This window comes from Acinonyx jubatus, chromosome A1, assembly GCF_027475565.1.
Source record: "Acinonyx jubatus isolate Ajub_Pintada_27869175 chromosome A1, VMU_Ajub_asm_v1.0, whole genome shotgun sequence".
Lineage (NCBI taxonomy): Eukaryota > Metazoa > Chordata > Mammalia > Carnivora > Felidae > Acinonyx > Acinonyx jubatus.
Genome location: NC_069380.1, coordinates 174,850,014 through 174,872,986, shown reverse-complemented (window position 1 = coordinate 174,872,986; position 22,973 = coordinate 174,850,014). Strand labels below are relative to the sequence as shown.

General features: G+C 50.2%; 1 protein-coding gene and 1 long non-coding RNA gene across 5 annotated transcripts in view; one reads left to right on the top strand and one right to left on the bottom strand.

Annotated features, from left to right (window-relative positions):
• The window catches only part of LOC128316439 (uncharacterized), a 69,422-nt gene extending 58,526 nt beyond the window's left edge, over positions 1-10,896 (top strand). For all 4 annotated transcript variants that reach the window (XR_008300366.1, XR_008300368.1, XR_008300369.1 and 1 more), the window contains 2 exons: positions 10,129-10,308; positions 10,644-10,896. This is a non-coding gene — a long non-coding RNA (uncharacterized LOC128316439). The remainder of the gene's footprint in view (positions 1-10,128; positions 10,309-10,643) is intronic.
• STK10 (serine/threonine kinase 10) overlaps positions 1-22,973 on the bottom strand; it is a 114,983-nt gene that overhangs the window by 12,226 nt on the left and 79,784 nt on the right. The window contains exons 8-17 of the mRNA XM_027034391.2: positions 20,965-21,099; positions 18,327-18,872; positions 15,850-15,980; positions 11,493-11,616; positions 10,895-11,074; positions 6,719-6,811; positions 3,791-3,920; positions 1,901-2,025; positions 715-903; positions 38-163 (exon numbers count right to left, since the gene is read on the bottom strand). Of these exons, the coding sequence (XP_026890192.2) occupies positions 38-163; positions 715-903; positions 1,901-2,025; positions 3,791-3,920; positions 6,719-6,811; positions 10,895-11,074; positions 11,493-11,616; positions 15,850-15,980; positions 18,327-18,872; positions 20,965-21,099 (1,779 nt within the window). The remainder of the gene's footprint in view (positions 1-37; positions 164-714; positions 904-1,900; positions 2,026-3,790; positions 3,921-6,718; positions 6,812-10,894; positions 11,075-11,492; positions 11,617-15,849; positions 15,981-18,326; positions 18,873-20,964; positions 21,100-22,973) is intronic.

Sequence of the window (22,973 nt, the reverse complement as noted above, 5' to 3'; positions counted from 1 at the left end):
AGAGGCGATGCAAGAAGGGGGGCGGGGAGGCCTGTACCTGCAGCTGCTGCAGCTCGCTCATGTTGCTGTCACACTGTGCCACCATGTCCCGCATCTGGTTCTCATGTTTTTGCTGCTGCTGTAGCCGCTCCGACTTCTGCCTTTTCTCCTCTTGCTGGGAGAACTGGAACAGAGGGAGGGTGGGTGCCTCAGAGGGTCACAGGCCTGGCGGCGGGGGGGGGGGGGGGGGGGGCCTACCCCCACCCCCACCCCATTCCAGAAAGCCCCGTCAGAGGGGCTGGTTTGTGCACAGCCCTAGTGCCCTACACCATTCAGGCCATGCTCTCTTCCTGAGCGGAGACCCAGGCTGGTGGGGACACAACGTTGTGCTGTGCCACGTGCTAAGACAACGTGCGTTACCACACAGGAATCACAGGAGCCCAGGGCCACCAGCGCCATGTCCCCAAGACGAAGGGGTTTACCAGCAGAGGAAGCCGCAGGATCGAGGCACCACAGTGTGAAAGGGAACCGTGCATGAGAAAGCAACACCAAGCTTCCCCCTGTCCACCGGAGGGACATTCGCCGTGGGGCTTGTGAGGCTTCCAGGCTGTGACCGACACCCCCCTTCCAAGACCCCGTACTGCAGCTTGTATTTCTATTCCCCAAGCCACATAAAGTTTAGGCCCCACCAAACCGGCATCTGTCCCCACTGCAGTACACGCACAGAGCCCCCACCTGCTTGATCTTCTCGCGCTGCTCAGAGGCACTGCCCGCGCCATTGATGTGGAGGCTCTTCTTGTACATGGCCATGCGCGTCTTGCCCTCGCTCCTCTGAATCTTGGGCAGCCGTGCTTTCTCCTGCTGCTGCCGCACCTTCAGCTGCTCCACCATGCGCTGGTTGTAGCGTTGCATCTGCTCCCGCTCCTGGGGGCACAGCCAGCCGGGGCTGAGGTCAGGTGTGCTCTGGGCCGGGGGTGTGATCAGAGGCCAAAGGCTGCCACCCTCCGCTCGGGAGCCCAGGACACACGTGGCCCTGAATGCTCAGCAGAGCAAGGCTGGCATCATTTTACTTCTACTGTTAATTTTTTAAGTGAGAACAGAAAATGTTACTTTTTGTTAGTAACGCTTTGGATTTTTACCTTCTAAATGCCTTCACATCTAATCAATGGTTGGCATGTCATTAAAGCTAATACCTCAAAGCCAGACGTACACTACTGATGGCAGATGTCAATTCATACTTTTAAAAGTCATGATAAATTTGAGTTTTTCCTTCACCTAACACCTATTTGTATTTCAAAACTTGGCACGGGTATCACCTCCTCCAGGGAGCCTCCCCTGACTTCCAAGCCAGGTTGAGCACCCTTATTCAGAGCCGCCACAGCCCAAAGCTGTTTGTCCATCATTGCATTTAGATTAGGAATTGTAATTATCCACTAATTGTGCATCCAGATCTCAGTTTGTCCCTGCTCCCACTAAGGGGACCAAATCAAGACAATTACATAGAAGTAAGAGAGTGCTCTGGCCACACAAAGCAGGGGCCCTTGCCTGGTCTGAGGGAGATAAGGAAGGCTTCCTGGCAGAGGTGGTGATTAAGTTGAGACTTAAAAGTATTCCGAGGGAATGCACGCGAAAGAGAGAGATTAGGGGAAAATGGAAAGGTCACGGAGAAGAGGAAAAAAATGAAAGGCACACACTAAGGTGTCTAAGTCAGTGAGGGAGCTGCCATCTGCTTCCCTGCAGGGCTTCCCCCATTCCTGGCCCTTTCATCAGAGGAAGGACATCTCACAGAACCTCCCAGGGCCTTACCATGACCGACGCCTGCCTCCTCTTGGGAGCACAGATGGTACCCAAGTGGTGCCCCACTTGGCCCTCCCAGAGCTTCCGGTGGCAGCCCCATGCCCCGCCCAAGTCGGGACCTCACCTTCTCATGCTTGCGCACCAGCTCATGCCTCTGGAGGAAGTACTGGTCTTTGAGCTGCTGCTTCACCAGCTGGTGCCTCTCCTGTAGGTGATGCTCCTCCATTTCCCACAGGGCTGCCTCCCGGTCTGTGGACGACATGAGGCCTGGTGAGATGCTAATGGCCAGAGCGCCACTGAGCGCTGCCCTGCCCTCTCCTGCATCAGATGTTAGCTCCCAGGAGCCTGGTACACCAGGAAGCGAATGGAGCCAGGAACCAGAGAAACCAGAGACCGAGGCTAGAACCCAGCTCCTTCACTGGGGTTTGGGACGGGTAGCAAATCCTCTCCAGGCCTCCACTTCCACCTCTACCAAACGTGTGCAACCATTCCGTGGAGGCAGAAATGGTCTTGGGAAACCATTATGTTCAGCTCACAGTGCACTGCTGCTTTCCTAATGGGCCAGTGGGAAGGGCTCACGGAACCCCATGAAGAAGACAGGAACAGCCTCCTGTCACTATTTACTCCTTTGAAGAATGGACGAGACCCTCCTTGGCCATTGTACATCCCTTATGTATACATTATTATTAAGACACAGCATCTGGCATTTTATCACTGGAAGTCTATCAATTGACCTGCTCAGCCACAGGCACGGAGCTGGTGTCAGATGAAGACTTCATGCCCTGTAAGACACGGAGCGGGTGGTGCTCAACCCACATGAATGTTCATTTCATTCCATTGCGTTCCTGATCTATGAAAACTGGTAACTACCCACACAGTACATCAGAATAGTGATTTGGCTTCCTATCAAAGTCGAAAGCACTGTCCCACAAGTAGGGTGGTTCCTACTGGCATCATGGGACCAAAAAAGAAAATGAGGGCTTTCCTGAAACCGCGGTGGCTCTTCAGAACGTCAGAACATCAAGGACCCCGTTTTGCTGCCTCACACCAAGTACTGAGGGGTTTACAAGGCTTGCCTACACCGGCCATCACAGCCCTGGCCGCAACACCTGCTGTGTAAGTAAGCCAGAGATGGCGCCTGTACAACCGGCCCTATGTTGTTTACGTCTTTACCGCAGGCTGGACTGTTGACTCTCAGAAGCCCACGGGTGCCAAACTCTGAACTTCTCCCATCCAACTGTTTCAAGTGTAGCTCAAACAGCAGACTTTTGGCCATTCAGAGCCCACCTGCTTTGCACGCCCCACAAAACTGCACCCAACATCCGCTAGGCATAGAGAAGATAAACCTAAGGGGCTAAAGACCCTAAGCCCTGCTGCCCTTCAGAACTCTACCCCAGAACCTCCCCTGCTAGTGACCCCATCCAGATACAGAAGCCCTCTCTCCGTACCCTACAGTTCCTCTGCCCTCCTCCCTCTGGGAGTGGCCTGCACTAGTGTCTCTGGAAGGTCTTGGGCTCGAAGGACTTGCCAGCCCGCAAACCCGTCAGAGCACGAGCACACCAGAGCAGTCAGGAACTCGGCTTCAAGAGGAGATCCACGTACAAGGCTCATTCTACCACGCATTAGCCGAGCAACCCCGGCCCAAGCACGGTGGCTCCGCAAGCCTTTGTTTCCTCGTCTACAAAAACGACTTGTCGGGTTAAGGTGAAGATTCAAGGAGAGAGAGCCATGAAAACTGGCACACAGCCTGGCACAGCCGTCACTCCACATGTGATGGATGTCATAAGGGGCACGATACTTTCCCCACCACCCCGTAGTTTCTACCCACTCTACGTGGCTTGCTGGCTTTCTTCCTTCCTCAACCTCAGGAAAGAGGTCAAATAATGTCGGCTCTGTGCCTCAGTCTTGACTGCAGTGGAGGCTTTCCCCATGTGTCGCCCTGAAGGATGCTGTTTAGTTTTAGGATGGAGAAGAACCTAGCAGTTCCTAGCACAGCCCACTCTCTGGCAGCCACCTCGAAGGAGTTCCTGCTTCCTGGTGAGACACTCGCGCTCCTTGTCACAGATCTCCCGCCTGTTGTCCGCAGTGATCTTCTTCATCGCCAGTTCCAGGTCCTCCTTCTGCTTGGCCAGGAAGTCCCGGTCCTGGGCGGGAGAGAGGACAGACCTTTAGCACCGGTTCTGGCACCTCAACGTCTACTTTTACTACAGAGGAGTCGTCGTGATCGGCACAGAAAACATACGCCGGGGAAACCTGAGACTTAGAGACACGTCCACCAACTGTGGCATATGCGCTTCATATGGACCCTGATTCAAACAACAGATTGAAAAAAAAAAAAAAATTCATGAGACAAATGGAAATGTAACTAATGACTCAACTGCAAATGGGATGTCATGAAGCAGTTACCGATAAATATTTAAATTCTTAGGTGACTTTATAGTATTGTGGGTTCTTTTAGAGATGCATACTAAGACACTGACAGGTGAAAGGATATGATACGTGGGATTTGATTCGAAATAACCCTGAAGGGTGGGGGAGTGAGTAGACATGAGCTCCTAATTACTGAGACCAGGTAACAGGTGACAGGTATGTGGGGGTTCCTAATATACCTATTTCTGCCTATGTTTTTAATTTTCCATAGTCAGATTTAAAAAATTAAAATTTAAAAATTTTAGGGAACACATAAGCAGAAACTAGAAATCCCCACTAATCCTATCACCCGGGAGCAGCAGCTGGTTTTGGTGTATCTATGCAAACATGTTTGCATCTGTATTTCACAAATTATTTAAAAGGACTTAGAGATTTGTACACCCATGTTCATAACAGCATTATTCACAACAGCCACGGGATGGAAGCACTCAAGTGCCTACAGACAGAGGAGTGGATAAACAAAATGTGGCATATATGCACAATGGAATCTAACTCCTCCCTGAAAATTCCCACATATGCCACAACATGGATGAATCTCAAAGACATGTCAAGTAAATCAGACACAAAAGGACAAATACCATATGATCCCACTTACAGGAAGTCAGATTTGTGGAGACAGAGAGTAGAATAGTGGTTGCCAGGGACTGGGGGAAGGGCATGGGGTGTTATTATCTAATGGGTAGAGTTTCAGTTTTGCAAGATAAACTGTTCTGGACACGGACAGTGGTGATGGTTTGCACAACAGTGTGAATGTACCTGATACTACTGAACTGTATGCTTAAAAATGGTTAAGGTGCTAAATTCGTTATGCCTTATCTTACTATAATTTTTAAAAATTAAAAATACCTTTCCATGTGGTAATGTAATCTTCTATCAAATGAGTTTTGATGGCCGAAAACATTTCATGGCACAGGTAGGTATACCCTAACCTTATTCACCCAATACCTAATAATTTTTTTCCAAGTTGTCTCTATTTTGTTTATGTTTATTTATTTATTTGCAGAGAGTGGGGAAGAGGCAGAGAAGAGAGTGAGAGAAGAATCCCAATTAGGCTCTGTGCTGGCCACACAGACCCTGATGCGGTGCTCAAACTCATGAACTGTGAGATCATGACCTGAGCCAAAATCAAGAGTTGGATGCTTAACTGACTGAGCCCCCCGGGTGCCCCAAGTTGTCTCTATTTTAGATGGAGTATGTCTTCATACTCTGGTAGCTAAATATTTGTGAACTTCTGTGATGATTAATCCTTAGGATTAGTCTCTAGAAGCAAAAAAAAATCCAGGCCAATAATGTGTACATTTTTGAGGCTCTTGATGCCCTTGCGAGAATGGCCCCCTTAAAGGCCCAATATGCTCTCCCTGTGTGGGGATGGGGCCTATCTCCCCCACCCTCCCCAGCCCTGCATTTTTTTTTCTGATCACAGCATCAAAGGACAGGTTGTAGGAAAGTATGATGGTGTCCTGGAGAGAACATGAAGCCTGGAGTCAGACTGAGTTTCAAGCCTTGCCCCATACCATTAACTCTACAAAGTCACCTCTCTAAGCCTTATTTTCTTTCTCTGTAAAGGGAAAAACAAATAGCACCTACCCTGATAAGCCATGAACGCTAAACTGGGTAATATACAAAAGCATTTTAAGTGTAGACTCTAATTTTCTATACATTTGGGGGCAGAGACAGCAAAATGTACAGACGCCCCAGTAGGAGAAAAACAAGCACATGGTCCAACAAAGGTTAAGGAGAAGGCCAGTGAGGCTGGGGCTGGGAGGATCGAGTGGAGCGGGGAGAGGCTAGCAGGGGCCAGACAGACAGGGCCTTGTAAGCACATGAGGAGGCTCGTCTTATCTTATACACAAAGTGGGAGCCCCTGAAGGTTTTCAGGACACAAGGCTATAGGGGGAGGGTGACATGATGAGATCTGGAGTTCATATTGATTACACTGGCTGGTGGGAGAGAAAATTGCAGGAGAGCAAGAGAGGAAGCAGGGAGACTAGCTTGGAGGCTACTGCAGTAGTCCAGGCAAAAGATGACAGTCGCTATGGAGTCACAGAGATATTGACAAAGTTGGCAGATCCAGAGACAGTTTGGAGCTTAAAAACAAAAAAACAAAATCCATGCTTCAGGAGGTGATAAAGGGTTGGAAGGAAAGGAACGGTCAGAAATAACGTTTCTGGCCTGACAGCAGGATGAAGGACAGTGCCCCCTCAGAATACAAGAACAGGACCAGGTCTGGGAGGTCGTGGGTTTGTCTTAAGATTCTAAAAGGTGCCAAGTGGGCAGGTGGATGTACTGGGTTATTCAAGGAGACATGGCCTACAAACAACCCTAAGACACAGATGTACAGGGCTGGGGTGTCCAGAGACAGGGAGCTCACTTCTACCTGGAGCGAGAGCAATCAAGGAAGGCTGCGTGAGGGAAGTGCCAACAAAATAGGCTGGACTTGAGACAGAGGAGGAACCTGGTCATCACTCGGGTCCTCCAACCTGGGACTCGCTGACCGAGGGCAAGGACTCACGAGAAGCTGCTTCTTTTGTGCGTGCTCCTCCATTTTCTGCTTCATGCTCTCCTTCCGCTGCTGCCTCGGAAGCCTCTCCACCTCGTTCTTCACCTGTACCAGAAACAGAAGACAGCAGCCGGGTCAGCGTCCCTCCTCACACTTCCTAGAAAGAAAGACTACAACACCAGAACTCCTGGGCCAGGGAGGCCAAAGGCGAGGCGCAGCTTTCTAGACACTGGCCCCCCACCCCGCTCTCCACCAAGCCCCTGACAGGTAGTCCTCTCTGGCCTACTCCTGTCTGCTGCTGGCTTGGGTTTCAGACTCCCCCAGAGCGAAGAGATCCCGCTTTTGCTGCTTGACATCCTGCGGCCTTCTGAGAGCATCACCTCCCCTTCCTTGAGGGCAGACTTTGTCAACCTTTCTTCATACTGTGCCCCCAGAAACCTCTGTAGACATTTTCTTCCTAATCACCCACCCCCAAGAAATATTAATCCCACAAACTGTCAATCTGTTAAACCCTTATAATGATCTAAGATATTTCTCACCCCTCAAGGGTGACATCTCCATTCCTGAAGTTCAGATGGTGCTGATTACCCTCCCCCCACCCCCCCCACCCCCCGGCCACCTCCATCTGGCTCTAGGCCAGGCACACATATATATGATGCAGGCTGTCGGTCAACATGTTCCATGCCCTGACCTCAGGGATTGGTTCAGACACCTTGCTGGGCCAGTGAGAGCTTTAGGATGTGTGCTGGAACTATCGAGGAAAGCAGATCTCTGTCCTCCGGGGTTGCTAAACTAGGATGTAGGCCATGGTGGGCCACCCTGGAAGGGCCCGCCAGAGACAAAGATGAATGCAGGGAAGCAATGCCAAAACATGAAAAAGAAGGGTTCCTGGTGATACTTCTGCCCTCCCGATCAGGGCCAGTAAGTGTTCTCAAGCCAGCTGGAAATGGGTTTGTTGTTTTTTTTTTTTTGGTAAGTAATCTCTACACCAAATGTAGGGTTCTATCTCACAACCCTAAGATCAAGAGCTGCACACTCTACTGAATGAGCCAGCCAGGTGCCCCCAGTTTCTGTCTTTTATAACAGAAGAGGGAGAAGAGATTCATGACATTTCTCTCCAAGGCACCCAGAGTTCCTCAGACAGTTCTGAGGAACCCACACCTCTACAGGTGCCTGAAACACCACTCCAAACTCACTGATGGAAGGCTCTTAGGAGCAGCTGGTGGAAAAATACTGTCCATGATCAAAAGAACATTCCAGGGGAGTTCTTCTGGCATGGTCAGCGTAAGCCAAAACAGCCTCCCTGTCCTGCCGATCACAATGAAAAACCCTGGATAAAATACAAAAAACAACTACCTGAGGACTCTGGAAAGTAAACAAAAGCAGATGACTATCAGAAGAGTCAAAACTTATAGGAGGGGCCAGCACAGGAGTGAGTTTCCTAGTTGTATTTTTTTTTTTTTTTCCCTTTTGCTGTCCTGGCTTTGCAGTACTCTCAGACCTGCACAACAGTGCAATGGGAAAGGTAACTAAGACTCTGTAAGAAACTTCATGTTTCTGGCCAGAGAACCAGGAAGAGGGGCCTGTGCAGGTCAGAGAGTATGGGAAGAATCCCAGAGAGAAGACAGCAGGAGGGAAACCCTAATTCTGTGCATGACCCCACGCATGTCTCAAGTTCACCCGTGCCGAGCAGGAGCAAGACAGACCCAAAGCAGTACAGCAGGGGCTTTGAAAACTATACTACGATCAGAGCCACCACCCACAGAAGACAGGACAGAACCTGTGGTCTGAACCCAACAAGATCAACTGCCTGCTAAAACAAAAATGTCAACACTCTCCAGACTGTAACAGGACCCAGAGTCCACAGACTAGAACATTCAAAATGTCAATGATACGATCCAAAATTACTCTACGTACAAAGAATCAGGAAATGTGACCCATTTGCAAAGAAAAAAAATCATCACATACCAATTCCAAGATGGCACAGATGCTGGAATTGTCAGACAAAAACTATAAAGCAGCTATTATAACCACACTCTGTCAGGTAAAGGTAAACATATTTGAGATTAATGGGGAGAGAGAATGTTGCCACAGAGAAATACAAACTCTAAAACAGAGACAATTAGAAAGCTTAGGACCAAACAATACAGCATCTAACAGTAAACACAGAAAGCACTGGATGGACCCAGGGTGGAGGGGAGGCGGCAGAAGAGCCCGTGAATTTGAAGACTAATAAAAATTATGAAAACTAAAGGTTTAGGACTTACAGGAAAATACCAAAGGTCTAATATTTGTGTTTTGGGGAGAAAGAGACTGGAATGGAAAATGCACAGCAGGGGCACCTGGGTGGCTCAGTTGGTTAAGCGTCTGACTCTTGGTTTTGGCTTAGGTCATGATCCCAGGGTCATGGGATCAAGCACCATGTTGGACTCTGTACTGAGCATGGAGCCTACTTAGCATTCTCTCTCTCTCTCTCTCTCTCTCTCTCTCTCTCTCTCTCTCTCTCCCCGCCCCCCCCTCTGCCCCTCCCTCCCCCCTTGTGCTCTCTCCCTCCCTCTCAAAAATAAAATTTTTAATGAATATCAGAAATGGCCAAAAACTTCTGGATTCCATGAAAATTAACAGCTTCTTGAGGGTAGAGTCCCTATCTATTCTGCTCAGTACCCCCAGCACCTAGCACAGGGCCATACATGTAGACAGTCAATAAAACAGGTGCTGAATAGCTCTCATTTTGATAGGAGGTAACTGGGGCTCAGGAAGATCACTTGTCCAAAGCTCAATAGTTAGTAATCCAGAGCCATGACTCAGAACCAGACCTGACTCCTAAGCCTCTGCTCCCTGCACTTGCCCTGGAGCTGGGGGGTATGCTTAGTGTCAGCGCTGTACCCCAGCAGGAGAGCCAGGACCAGGGTAAGGCCAGTGAGGCACTCACCGCGGGCATAAAAAGGAATACCAAAAATCTCAGTAATGAAGATAAAATTACATTTAAAAAAAAAAATCAAAATTCAGGGGCTCTTGGGTGGCTCAGTTAGTTAAATATCTGACTTTGGCTCAGATCATGATCTCACGGTTCATGAGTTCAAGCCCTGCATCGGGCTATCTACTGTCAACGCAGAGCCGGCTTTGGATCGTCTCTCCCCTGCGTGCACACGCGCTCTCACTCTCTCTCAAAAATAAAGATTTTTTTAAAAATAAATAAAAATTTAAAAATCAAAATTCCTGCCACAAACATAATATCAAAATTGTAAATACAGACAGGATCCACCCTATGCTTGCAGGACTCATTCTCACCGCCTTACCCTAAACCTGGCCCTGTTGAATCTTGACTTTAAATAGCCAACAGTCTGTTCATCATGACTTTTCTGCAATAATTTTGATGTTAAAACACTACGCTACAATATTATTTGTCTTGATTAACCAAGGTTTTTGGCGCCCCCACTTAAGTTTTTTGCTCCAGCTCCAGCCCAGCCCCTGCAGCTGCCTGAGGCCCCTTGGATACAAATGTCACCCCCATAGACTGCAGTCTGGGAGCTGGGCTCTGAAGCCTGCAGCACCACGGACCACCCTTAGAAGCTGTTTGTCTGAAGACTGGGAGTGGCCTAGTAAGTATGTCCCAGGCTCCACAGAGGGAGGTGTGAGCTGTTATTTGGGACCCAGATGCCCTTCCCCAGGGCAGGCTAGGAGACTCACCCTCCCCTTGTCTCGGGACCATCTACCTCTTTGTCACCTACTCCCCGCCCCCCACCTCTTCCAGCTGGGAGAGGAAAGAGAAGAGCCACATGGGTCCCAACTAGGGGACTGTTGTTTTGGGAGAAGAGAGAGCAGGGCACAGAAGACGTATTGTGTTTACCACCCGGCACCTGTTCCCCTGCTCTGGTGAAAGCATCTCAGATCCCCCTGGGCTGCCAGCCCTTCCTCCTCCCCTCCTCTCTTTCAGCTGGGGTTGCTGAGCTGGGATGACATACAGGAAGCTGCCTGCGAGCCAAGTCAACACAGGAAAGGAGAGCCCAAATGACAGAGAAGTAGCTCCTCATGACGCAGCTGGAGCACATGAATCCCGACACGTGGACGTGAGCTTTTCAGATACATGAGCTCCCCAGAGTCTCCTCTGTTGCTGAAGCGGGACTGAGCTGGGGTTTCGATCGCTTGCGTCCTAGAGCCCCTGGCCTCCGCCCAGCACATATTCACCTCCTTCTTCATCAGTTTGAGCTGCTCCTGGAACTTGGCATAGTCCCGATCCTGCTCCAGGCGGATCCGCCTGGCCTCCTCCCGGCGGCGCACGGCATGGTCTTGCTCCATCTTCTCCACCTGCTGCTTCTGCTGGCGTTCCAGGTTCTCCAGCTCCGTGTCAAAGAACTTCTTCTTGGCCTGGGAGGAGTAGAAGGAGAAACTGAGCAAAGTCTCTTTATACCTGGGAGGAAGATGGGATGCAAGATGGGGAGAGCCCAGAGTTTATCTTCAGACCGGGGCCTGAATCCCAGCTCTACGCCTCTCTGCTGTACGACCCGGGGCGAGTCATTTAACCAGAGTCTCTGCTGCCTCTGTACAAAAGGGAGGCCAGACCATCTGCCTTGCAGAGTTCTTCCATGGTGCTCGGCAAAGGTCGGTCTCCCTCTAGAGGTCCTCTTCTGTGACTCAGAGGAGCTCTGTGACCTTCATGAGATCCTGTGTTTATGAGTCAGTGGCCCAGGAGACCAAGAAACCAAAGGAACCGGTCTCTCTCCTACCCCTAAAGAAAACATGGAGGCAAGAAGCCCTCCAGGGACCCATCTGTCCTCACACTCACGTTGATTTCTTGTTCAAAACGCTTATGCATCTGCTCCAGCTGCAGCTCATGCTTGCTGCTCAGCTGGGTCTGGTTCCGGTGTTCTTCCTTCTGGAGCAGCCGAAGCTCTCGGAGCTCCTGGCGCCTGAAGGGTTAAAGGATGCGGACATGTCAGTCAGAAAGTGGCCCGCCTCAGAGGGCACATAATTCATAGCCAGAGACACTGAAGGCTGGAGTGTGGAACGGCATCACAGAAGTCTGGGGGCAGAGGCAGGACTAGAACTCAGGCTTAATTTGACATTTATTGACAGAACATTAATAATCTTAACGTATAAAGAGTCCTTACAAATCAATAAGAAAAACAGGAGCAGCCTACTTTTAAAAAGGCACACAAGGGGCGCCTGGGTGGCTCAATCGGTTGAACACCCAACTTGGCTCAGGTCATGATCTCGTGGTTCGTGGGTTTGAGCCCTGTGTCAGGCTCTGTGCTGACAGCTCGGAGCCTGGAGCCTGGAGCCTGCTTTGGATTCTGGTCTCCTCTCTCTCTTTCTCTGTCCCTCCCCCTGCCCTCCCCTCTCAAAAATGGATAGACATTTAAAAAAATGTTTTTTAATTTAAAAAGGGACACAAAACATAAGTAGACATGAACCAAAAAACAAAAACAAAAAAATTTAAATTTACCTAATATGGATATGAAATGCAAATTAAAAATTCTGTTTTCCTTAAAAAGGCTAGACTATAGGGGAAGTTGATACTTTCATAACCTGCTCATAAGTATAAATTGGTACATTTCTGGCAGACAGTTTGGTAATAAGTTCATGCCTTTTAACATAGTATTTCCATTTCTAGATATTAATTCTGAAGAAATATTTATAGATGCACAGCACAACTGAATAAGGATATCCATAACAAAATTATTTAGAATAGCACAAAATTTGAAATGACTTAAATGTCCATTATCTATGTCTAATTAAATAAATTAAAATGTATGCATCTGGTATCCACATGATGTTAATTTTGTATACACAACCATGAAAAAAAATCAAATTTTACATAAAATAGTAACACAGATAGGGGAACTGGTTGCTGGCAGAAAAGGGAGGGAGATTTTTCACAGTTTACCCTTTCTTTTTTTGTTGTTTTTTTGAATTTTGAACCATGATATTACATTACCTATTCAAAATATAATAAAAACCTGACCTAAACCACATAATAGACCTTAGTTTTATATCACATTATTGGTGATGGGTACATGTGTTTATTCACAGAAAAAAATAATTGCAGGATAAACTTCAAAGCGTTAATTGTGTTTCTGGACAAATCCATTAAAGACTGGTATATATCATTTATGTCATCAGAAAAGAAAATGATGGGGCTCCTGAGTGGCTCAGTTGGTTAAGCTTCTGACTTCGGCTCAGGTCATGATCTCACAGTTCGTGGGTTCGAGCCCTGCGTCAGGCTCTGTGCTGATAGCTCAGAGCCTGGATCCTGCTTTAGATTCTGTGTCTCCCTCTGTCTCTGCCCTCTCCCACTTGTGGTCTGTCTCTCTCTCAAAAATAAATAAACATTTAAAAAATAATAAAAGAAAAAAGAAAAGAAAATGATGCAGAAGGAACTTGGACCTCCTGACTATGCATCAGGACTCGCTGGTGGCCCCTCAGGAGGGACCTTGTTTGAATCGTAGCTCTGCTGACTTTCTGCTGGGCGCCTTCAGTCAGTCACTCAAACTCTAGGCCCCTGTTCCGTCATCTGTAAAATGTGCAGATGTCTACCGCAGATAATGCCAACATGGTAACTAAGAGGTAAAACGTGCTAAGTTTGTTACTAACAAACTAAGTGGGAGCTGCTGGAGTGAGCATGAGAAAGAAGAGGCAAAATAGCCACATAAGGAAGCTTCCATCCGAGCCTCTGCTCTTGGGGCAGTGATAGGGTTGAGAGTGTTAATGAAGAAATAGAAATCCTGACTCCAGAGAAACTGACTCAGAGAACACCTGACCAAAGAGCAAAGGCATACAAAAGAAGGTGGGCAGCCAGGTTCTAACATTACCTCCCTGCCCCACCTGAGTTCTCACAAGGGAAGGCAGGACAAGAGACAGGCTGATTCTTAAGGCGGGCATTGGCACTGGCAATCTTAGGGAAAAACAGGAAAAACTCTGACCTAGAAGCCTCAACCTGGGAGAGTGAATATCTGATCACATGGTTCAAAAGTCTGTGTGTGACCCAATCCTCTGGAAATCCTCGAATCCAGGTATTACAGGGACAAGGGGGGAGGGGAAGGAGGCGGGGACTGCCAGCCAGGAAACAATGAGAGCCTTCCGCACCCCTGCAGAGCAAGGCTGGGGGTGGGGGGGGGTTGGTATTCGATATTCGGAACACTCAGCCCTCTGGACCATGACAGGCAAATAAGAAAAGCTTCTCAACCTCTGCGAAGTCTCACCTTTCAAACCTGAGCAGCACACAGCCGGCCAGGGCCAGAGGGCATCCATTCTAGATGGGGTATGGTGGATCTAGAATGTCAACCCAGAAGCCCAAACCGGAGATGATAGGAAACTCAGCCAGTGAGGTCTGACACTTAGGAGACAGGTTGCCTCCCAGGTGACTGTGAAAATGGAAGGTGGTGTCATCCTCCAAAAGCAACCATCCTCCCACCCCCTGCCTGAGCTTCCCCAGCCCACATGATGAGGACGACTGTGTGTGTGTGTGTACACGTGTATGTGTATTCGTGCAGAAACACCACTAATGAAAAGGCAGCATTTCATCTCTGTGGTCCCTAGAGGGGGAAGTACCCCAGAGCATCCAAAACCGCTTCCATTTGGCTTTGGAATGCTTGTGCTTTTTATAAGTATCAATGTGTCTGACATTCTAGAAATGTTCTCCAAACTAATCATGAATTTACCCTGCAAAGGCCTGGCCCCAAGGGAGCTCCAGGGGGAGCTAAGCCTCTCCCTGGCAGCCCCAGGAAGCTTCCAGTCCAGTGGAAGCCTGGTAGAATCTTCACATGGGTCTAGTCAGAATCTCAGCTCTACCTTCACACCTGAGTGAACCGGGGCAAGTACTTACCTGCCAAAAAACACTGTTTTGTCATTTACAAAATGGGGGGAATAGGGTCTCCCCATGGAAGGCTGTTAGGGGGCCTGAGCACCTCCAAAGTGCAGAAATGGTTCACAGCAGACAGCTGTGCCTCACACTCTCCCCGCCTCACCAGTCTCAGTGCTGTTGCCTCCAAAATGCATGTTGAACTGACCACTTCTTCCCTCTTCTTGGTCACTGCCCCAGCCCAAGCCTACAACCCAACTGTCCTGGACGGGGTCTCCCTGTCACCCTAAGTCCACCTTGCCCCTCTACAGCCCACACTCATACAGCAGCCAGAGCCATCTTTCAAAAGGGACATGAGAGCCAGTCACTCTCCAGCTGTTTCATTCTGGCTGTGCCTGGGACAGAATCAACACTCCTCCACCCTGGCCCACAGGCCCATGTGACCTCTGCCCTCACATTCCACACTCCAGCCCTATCGTCTCAGCTCCCTAAATAAGCCCAGCAGTCACTGCTTGGGCCTTAGCCTCGCAGGCCCCTCTGTGCTCCCCCAGCCACTCCACTCAGGTTGTTTCCCACACACAGAGAAGCCTCCGCCAGCCCAGGGCTTGCTGTCCTATCACCCACTACTTCCCTCACGGCATGTACCACTACTGCGGATTATCTTGTGTATCCTGTGTTGGCCCATTCAGTCCAAGTTCTACAATGGCAACAGCCTCAGCTATCTGGGTCACCACCATATACCCCACTCTGGTGGGTGGGTAACTACATGGGTAGGTGGACTGATGGATGGGTGGGTAGATGAGTGGAGGGATGGGTAAATGAGTAGATGGATGGGTAGATGGGTATATGGATGGGCAGGTGGGTAGATGGATGGAAAGGTGGGTAGGTAGGTGGGTGACTAGATGGGTAAGTGAGTGGATGAATGGGTAGGTGAGCAGATGGATGGATGGGTAGGTGGATGCGTGGGTGGGAGGATGGATGGATGGTGGGCAGATGAGTGGGTGGATAGATATAGGTAGATGGATGGGTAAGTGGATGGGTAGGTGGTGGATGGTGGGTAGATAAGTGGTGGATGGATATGTGTGGGTGAGTGGATGGGTGGTGGGTAGATAAGTGGGTGAACAGGTAAATGTATGGGCAGGCGAGTGAATGAATGGATAGGTGGGTGGGCAGATGGATGGTTGAGTGGATTGGGAAGTACAGGAGCAAAACCAGTTTCCTTTTATGTCCTGATCCCTTACTTCAGAGCTGTACATAGCTCCCTAACCAAAGGAACCTACACCCTTCCCTCTCACCACACCCCCACTCTGTTACAGCCATCACTGGCCCTTCCCAGGCTTGCCTGAGAAATCGCATCTCCTCATCCTTCTTCTCATCCTCGCTGATGATCTTGGAGGTGGTGATGCTCACCTCTACGCCATCCACCACAAACTTGCGTGTCCTCTTGAGGGTTTTGTTGTGCAGCCTTGAGTCCTGGGCAGGGTAAAACCATTAGGTAAAGCTCAGGATCAGCTAGGAATCTGTGGGTGACACAGGAGTGTGGCGCAGAGCCTTCTTGGCCCCACAGCCTCGACGTCCAGATAGGACATAGCTGTCCATCATCCCCCTTTTGCCTCAAGCTTCTCAACTTGGGGTCCTGAGTGTCTGGGCTTACCACCCCCCACCCCGATCCCCCTGATCTTGGCCTTCGGATACTACTTGCTGGCCCCACACCTGGCTGCCAGCACACTCACATACAGGACATGGCACCAGAATGGTCAGGGTTCCAATCTTCCCTCTACCACCTACTGGCTCTGTGACTCTGAACAAGTCCCTTGTCCTGTCCAAGCCTCAGCTTCCTCAACTTGTCAGAGGAAGAGAACAGCAGTACTTGCCTCGCCCAAGATGGTTACAAAGGTACAGTGAGAGAATGCGTGGGGGACACAGCACAGAGCCCAGCTCATGGTAATTGTGCAGTACGTTGGTATTTATAGCTCACAGTTATTACCGTAGACCACAATCTTTTACCCAAAGTGCCAAAATCCAAACAGCCTGGCAAACTGAAGTTCATAGCTGTTTTGGAAGCCAAACCTGAGCTGACCTGAACTCCACAGGAGGCCACGCCCATCCGAGCCATGAAATTATTCATGACCTTTTCCTGTGAATAACCACACATTTCAGACGCAAGCACTCACAAAATGCTGCTGGGACTCCTGGAGGTGTCCTGATTCAACTGAGAGCCCGTGGGCCTGCAGCTGGAGTCATCATGGCATCTCCCCCTCTGACCTCCACTGGCTTCCAAGGGCCTTCTAGCCAGCAAAAGGAGGGCAGGCCAGGGTGGCACCCTGCCATAGGTCTCTGCACCCTCAAAGCATGCGCTGAACCCCCTCTTCTGCTCAGCCAGGACCAGCGGATGGTCCTTACCCCCTGAGGGCTCGGCTCCCCCCACCCCCACCCCAAGGCTTCCACCTGTTCCCATCAGCCACACCTGACTCTCATCTTCCTACAGTCACATATCCTAGGGCCCAACCAAGACTAGCGTTGAGAAATGGGGAGCGGCTGGGAAGAAAGGTGGTCTGGGGCTGCAGCCCTCACCCTGAAAACCTGATCACAGGGCCTCCTGCCCCCGAGGTAACAAGCCCTTCATCTCACCAAGGTGTGCTGATGCAGCCCATGGACTTTTATCAGCACAGCCGCGTTCCCCGACTCACTGCCAGTCAGCCAGCAAAGGAATATTCTCAACACCCTTGAGAACAGGCAGGGGAGACCCTGCTCTGGCCATTTTTTTTTAATTACCTTTTTTGTTGTTGTTTTTTCTTAGTGTTTGTTTTTTGTTTTTTGGTTTTTTTTTTTTTTAACTAGAGAAGAGACAGCACATCTGTCTGAAGGAAGATGATGGGCCCTGATGCTATGTGTGTAGAAGAGCCGTGTATGTCTGTGCCTGTCCTGGTGACGTGTTAGAACCATGCTATCTTTCTGGTCCTGAGGCTAACTGTTGGGCTGGCCAGCTGCTTTTCCTTCTTCCACTTCCTTTCATTTAGCAAATATTTTTGAGTCCCTACTGTGTGGTTTCCACCAAGTAAACAATGGGAGAAAAAAACCAAATGATACAGTATCTTCCCTAAAATCAGCCTTGCTTGGGGGAGATCCTCAATGTGGCCTAGTCAAGTGGCCAACAGTGAGTTCAAGAACACCCTGACATGTATCAGAGCAGGCAGGGGAGGGGTCAGCTCACCCTGGGGAGGCGGCCAGCCTTGCACTGGGAAAGCAGAACGGCACGTGGGGTTCAGAGCACAAAGTCCGTGGGTCTCACCAGCCCTCCACTTCCCACCTAAGCATCCGTTTGCTCATCTGTACACTGAGAAATGGAACCTCAGTTTTCTTTAAAGCGCTTCACGGTGTTGGCCTCCATTCTGAGGCCTTAAGCACAGTGGCTGCTGCCATTCACGATGTTACCCACGTCCAGAAAGGCCACTGACCCCACAGAGCACCTTGAGCCCACTCCCAATAACCAAATCTCCCAGTCAGCAGCTGCACCACACGGCGGACCCCAAAATAAAACTTCATTCCTAGACTTCTCTCCCGAATTTCACCCGGGCCTTTAACCGAACCCAACTGAAATGGCTACACAAATCGAACCAACCGCCTGGCATGACTAAATCCCAGACTGAACCCAGATATTCTGGAGATTAAACTATGAGCTGGAGCTCAAAGATCTTTCAAGAAAAGCCATCGTCACGAACCACTTAAGATGGAAGGCAGCCACCAGCTAAACGCTTTCAAAAACCAAGCCCGGGCAGCAGCACAGCCCACAGACTGCGGTACAAGAGGTGGCATTACCTTGACGGACAGAGAGCCTGTTTCTCTGTTTAGGGACAGGTCGGCTGAGAGGGAGGTGCTGTAGTCCACGCTCTGGTTGGTGGACAGGCTGCCACAGTCCGAGTCCCTCTTGGAAGGGCCCGGAGCTGCCTGGGTGGGGAGCTCCAGGCTGCCGTTGGCCAGCTTCTCGGCAACCAAGGTCTCCAGGGCGCTGCTGTTGGGACGGCTCTGGATGGCTTTTTGGGACCTGTTGGCTGCTGGACTGAGGTCCCTGCCCTGGTCAGCAACTTGCTTCTCCCCGGAAACCTGAATTCTGGCATCCATGGACACTGGCCGGGACTTCCGGAGAGGTGCTGGCACTGCCAGGCCATTCTCGTCTCCAGGAGCCACGTCCGGGGGGCTGGCGCTTTGGGGGGATCTGTCCCCAGAGGGCTGGCTGGCCCCATTCACGTTGTCCTGGGGCTGGCTGGGCGGCAGTGAGGTGAAAGATGAGTCTTTGAGAAGCTTGTCGGTATTGAGACTCAGCTGACTCACCTCAGAAGAGTCTCGAGTATGGTTCCCCAGAGGCTAGGGAAGAAAAAAAAAAAAAAAACAAGTCAAGGCCATGCGATGGCATGTCCCAGGCCGGAGTCCAAGATGCAGTAGGGCTGGAGAGGCAGACACCCACGAGGTCAAGTAGGCCAGGACCCAGGAAGCAGAGGAGGTATCCCTCTCCAGTGAGCCACAGTCCTCACCACTCCCTACTGGCCAACCAACAATAAAATTACTACTTATTGTGAGTTAGTTTGGTGCCCGCTTCTCCTCCTAGGACTGGAGGCAACTGTGGCCAGCTGGACAGCTGATGCCCTGTCTAAAGGTGCCAGTGGCTACTCTGCTGCAGCTAATTGTGACAATATAAGAAAAATGGCTCCCCTGTGGACAGACCTTCCAACTGTTTTAAAACAAGCTGGAATCCGGATTTTTACCTGACACCTTCTGACTTTCCGACGGCAACTAATTCCAGTTTTTTGTTTCTTTAGCTGCGTAAAAACTAAACCCAAACTATCCAGGGGCTGGACTCAGCCTATCGGCCACTGAGTTTTTAAAGTTTTGTTTTGTTTTTTCTTTAGAGCTTTTTCTTTGGGGACAGGGGTGGAAAGTACTGGAAATGTTGCTATTGTGAAATACAACACCCAGTTCTGTGAATAAAACATAAATGTCTGATGAATGAACAAAGTGAGCACCCACTTAGCCGCCTTCCACATCAGGAATGGAACACTGCCCACCAGAGAGACCCCCCTTCCATGTCTGTCCCTCCCCTTAACATAATAGTTGTCCTGACATTGATCTCTAAGTGTTACAAGTGAGTTTGATGGGTTTTAGATATTAATGGAATCACACCATTAGCACTCCCTTGGATCCCACTGGCCGCTGGTTTTTAACCTTGGATATGGAAGCTTCCAGAAGCAACTCTAATCCACCTCCTATTCAACACCCCTAGGGTGATGGTTCAGAAATTCAGATCTGATCCTATCATCCCCACACCAATGTCCTTGCCTGAAACCCTCATTAGCCCCACCGCCCTCATGACAAGGAGCAGCCTCCTATCTGCAGAGAACCCGCCAGCGTAACTGCTTGCTGCTTCCCTCCCCAACCTCGCTGCCTGCTGCCACCTCCTGGAGCCAGGCCCCAGACCCACCACCTCCCTCTCCCACCATGGTTCTCCTACACCTGGCTGTGCCTATCAGCTCAACCAGCCACTTCATTGCTCGGACCTCAGTCTTCCTATCTATTAAATGGAGCCCTGGTCCTCCTATCAGAGTTGCAGAGTGCCCAGCACGCAGCAAGGACTCAGTAAAAGGCTGTGGCTACTGTGCTGGTTCTGCTCATCCTCCTCGGTCTTCCCTTCTTCACCCTAGTAAAGATTCACACCAGCCTCTGGCTCCTCCCAGGATCCCGTTAACCTCCAGACAGCACCGTACTGCCCATTCCCTCTAGACAAGGCCAGCCCCTGCCTCACTCGGTCCACAACACCACCTGCACCTCAAGTTTCCCTCTTGGAAGAGGCCCTTCCCAAACAGCTTAGACCAGGGTTGTAAGCGGCAGCTCAGGACTGAATCCAGCCCACGGACATGTTTTGCTTGGCTCGGATGTTTTTAAAATTTTAAATTAGCTTTAATTTAAACTTAAATTCAGCCAAGTGCTGAAGCTGCAGATGGGTTGCAAATGTGCCAAGACATGGGTCCCCTGGGCACGTGAGAAGCCAAACAGGGTCTGTCTGGGGTACCCGGAGCCCCTCGGCTTGTTGCCTCCGGTCACGTGCAGCCTTTATCTGCATTTACCCCACAGTGTGCTAAAACATTTTCATTTTGTATGTGAGCCACAACAGGAAAAAGGCTGGGAAGTAATGACTCAGCTACCAACTTTTGAAAATTGGAAGGTCCCAAGTGAAAATCCAGATTACTGCTCTTTCCTGAAAACTTACAGAATCTGGCCAATACACTCTGCTGCCTCACCCCGGCCCGTGAGCCGACTCACGTAACCTGCGATACGGGAGCCTGTAGCCTCTAAGCCGTGGGAGAACAGGAATCCTTCCTGCACCCCAGCACGTTCCCTCTCATACCAGCCAAGGCCTGCTGGGATCCCATCCTTCCCCAGCGCCCGTTCTTCCAGGCCTTACAGACGCGGCATCAATGGAGTCCTCCTCTTCCCCCTCCTCACGGCCATCTTCGATCTCCTCCATCACTTCAGCCTTGGCCTCAGCCACCAGCTCCCGCAGAGCCTTGTTACTGGTGACACTGCTGACGAAGGGATGCTGAGGGGGTAAGACACACCTGGATTAGAACTACTTTGGGCTGCAGGGTACAGGAGGAGGAGGCAGAGGCGGAGGGGAGACGATCTCCCAGGCAGAGAAGGCCAACGGCATCTCTGAGAGAAATGTGAACATACACTTGGTACAGGCGGGCCAGGGGCAGCTCACAAAGTCCTGTGGGTGGTGGGAGAGTGGCTCTGCCACTCACCGGCTATGTGACACTGGGAAAGTCACTTTCCCTCCCTGAGTTGCAGGCTCATCTCCAAAGTGGAGATAATAATGCCAAACCTACAGGGAGGTCGTAAGGATTAAACGAAATAATGTACAAGGAAGTGTTTTAGCCCAAACAGGCGCCCCATGTGTTTGCAAATTCTTAAGGCAAAGCTGTATATGTTCTATTCCTAGGCATTTACAGAAACACTGCATCTTTAAAAAAGGAAGGCTCTGGGCCCCTGGGTGGATCAGTCAGTTAAGTATCTGACTCTTGGTTTTGGCTCAGGTGATGATCTTATGGTTTGCAAATTCAAGCCCTGTGTCAGTGCAGAGCCTGCTTGAGATTCTCTCTCTCTCTCCCCCTGTCTCTTTCTGCCCCCTCTCTCTGGCTTACTCGAAGGAAGGAAGAAAGGAAGGAAGGAAGGAAGGAAGGAAGGAAGGAAGGAAGGAAGGAAGGAAGGAAGGAAGGAAGGAAGGAATAGAGAGAGAGAGAGGAAGGAAGGGAGAGGGAAGGAGGGAAGGAAGGAAGGAAGGAGAAAGAAAGAAGGTTCTTTCACACACCTTGCAAAACACCAAAGTTTTCAAGGCCTCAGCAGATGTTACATCAGCACAAGCATCTCCCGGTAGAAATCTGTCCTTGGGCACCCAACCCCCAGCACCAGGAGTGTGTATGGCGGGTGGGGGGTGGGGGGGACAGTCATTAAATTGGAGTTGCTCATTTGAAATGTAGAGGAAGGCTCTGATGACATCTGCCACCTTTACGGTCAGAAAATTTATCAGCGGAGGAACAGTGTCAACGAGATTGCAGGGAAGTATGTAAATGACGAAGAATAAATTTTCTAGCACCCTGTAAACACATTCACAACTGATAGGTCCATTACAAATCATTTTTATCTGCTTGTTCGTTTACAACAGTTCATTTGTGGAGGCTCACGAGGCACCACCCCATTCCACTTGGTCACCTAACTCTGCACATGTGAAAAGCACCAAACCTCACTCCTTTTAAAGAGCCCTACACCAGCCGGGCTTTCTCTAGTCCAAACTAGTAAAGATTTTAAGTATTTCATCTCTTTCCTTTCTCTCCCATGCTCCCATTGACTATCTGATTCCTGCCACAGCCACATGCTGTGCCACGTGCTGAGATCTGAGATAAGGCTCAACAACAGGATAGGCAAGGTCCTTGCCCCTACGGGCTTGCCAAAGCTGAGGGGGAGAGACAACAGACGCGTAGCCAACCCACAAACAGGATCACGTCAGATCAGGTAATGGGACAGCAAGAGGCTGGAACCGCGTGGGCCTGGGCTGGGCGGTGGAGGCTACTTAGTCTGCGGTCAGCGGGGCCTCCAAGAGGAGGTGATATTTGAGCCGAGACCTGAGGGAGGTGAAGGGGCTGGCCAAGGAAAGATCTGGGCACGGAGAATTCCAGGCAGGGGGAGCAGCAGAGCGCGAGGGCCCTGGGGCAGGACTGAGCTTGTGTGCTGGAGGCACGGCTAGAAGTCCGAGGAGGCAGGGCTTTGGGGAGAGGAGAGAGGAGGGGCCGGAGGAGGAAGGGCAGGGTGGTGTATGCAGGGTCCCCCCCAGCCGTAGTGAGAAACTGAGACTTTCTTCTCGGAAGCTGCTGGAGGGCGCAGCAGAGCAGTGGTATTAACACTCACCCCTTAAAG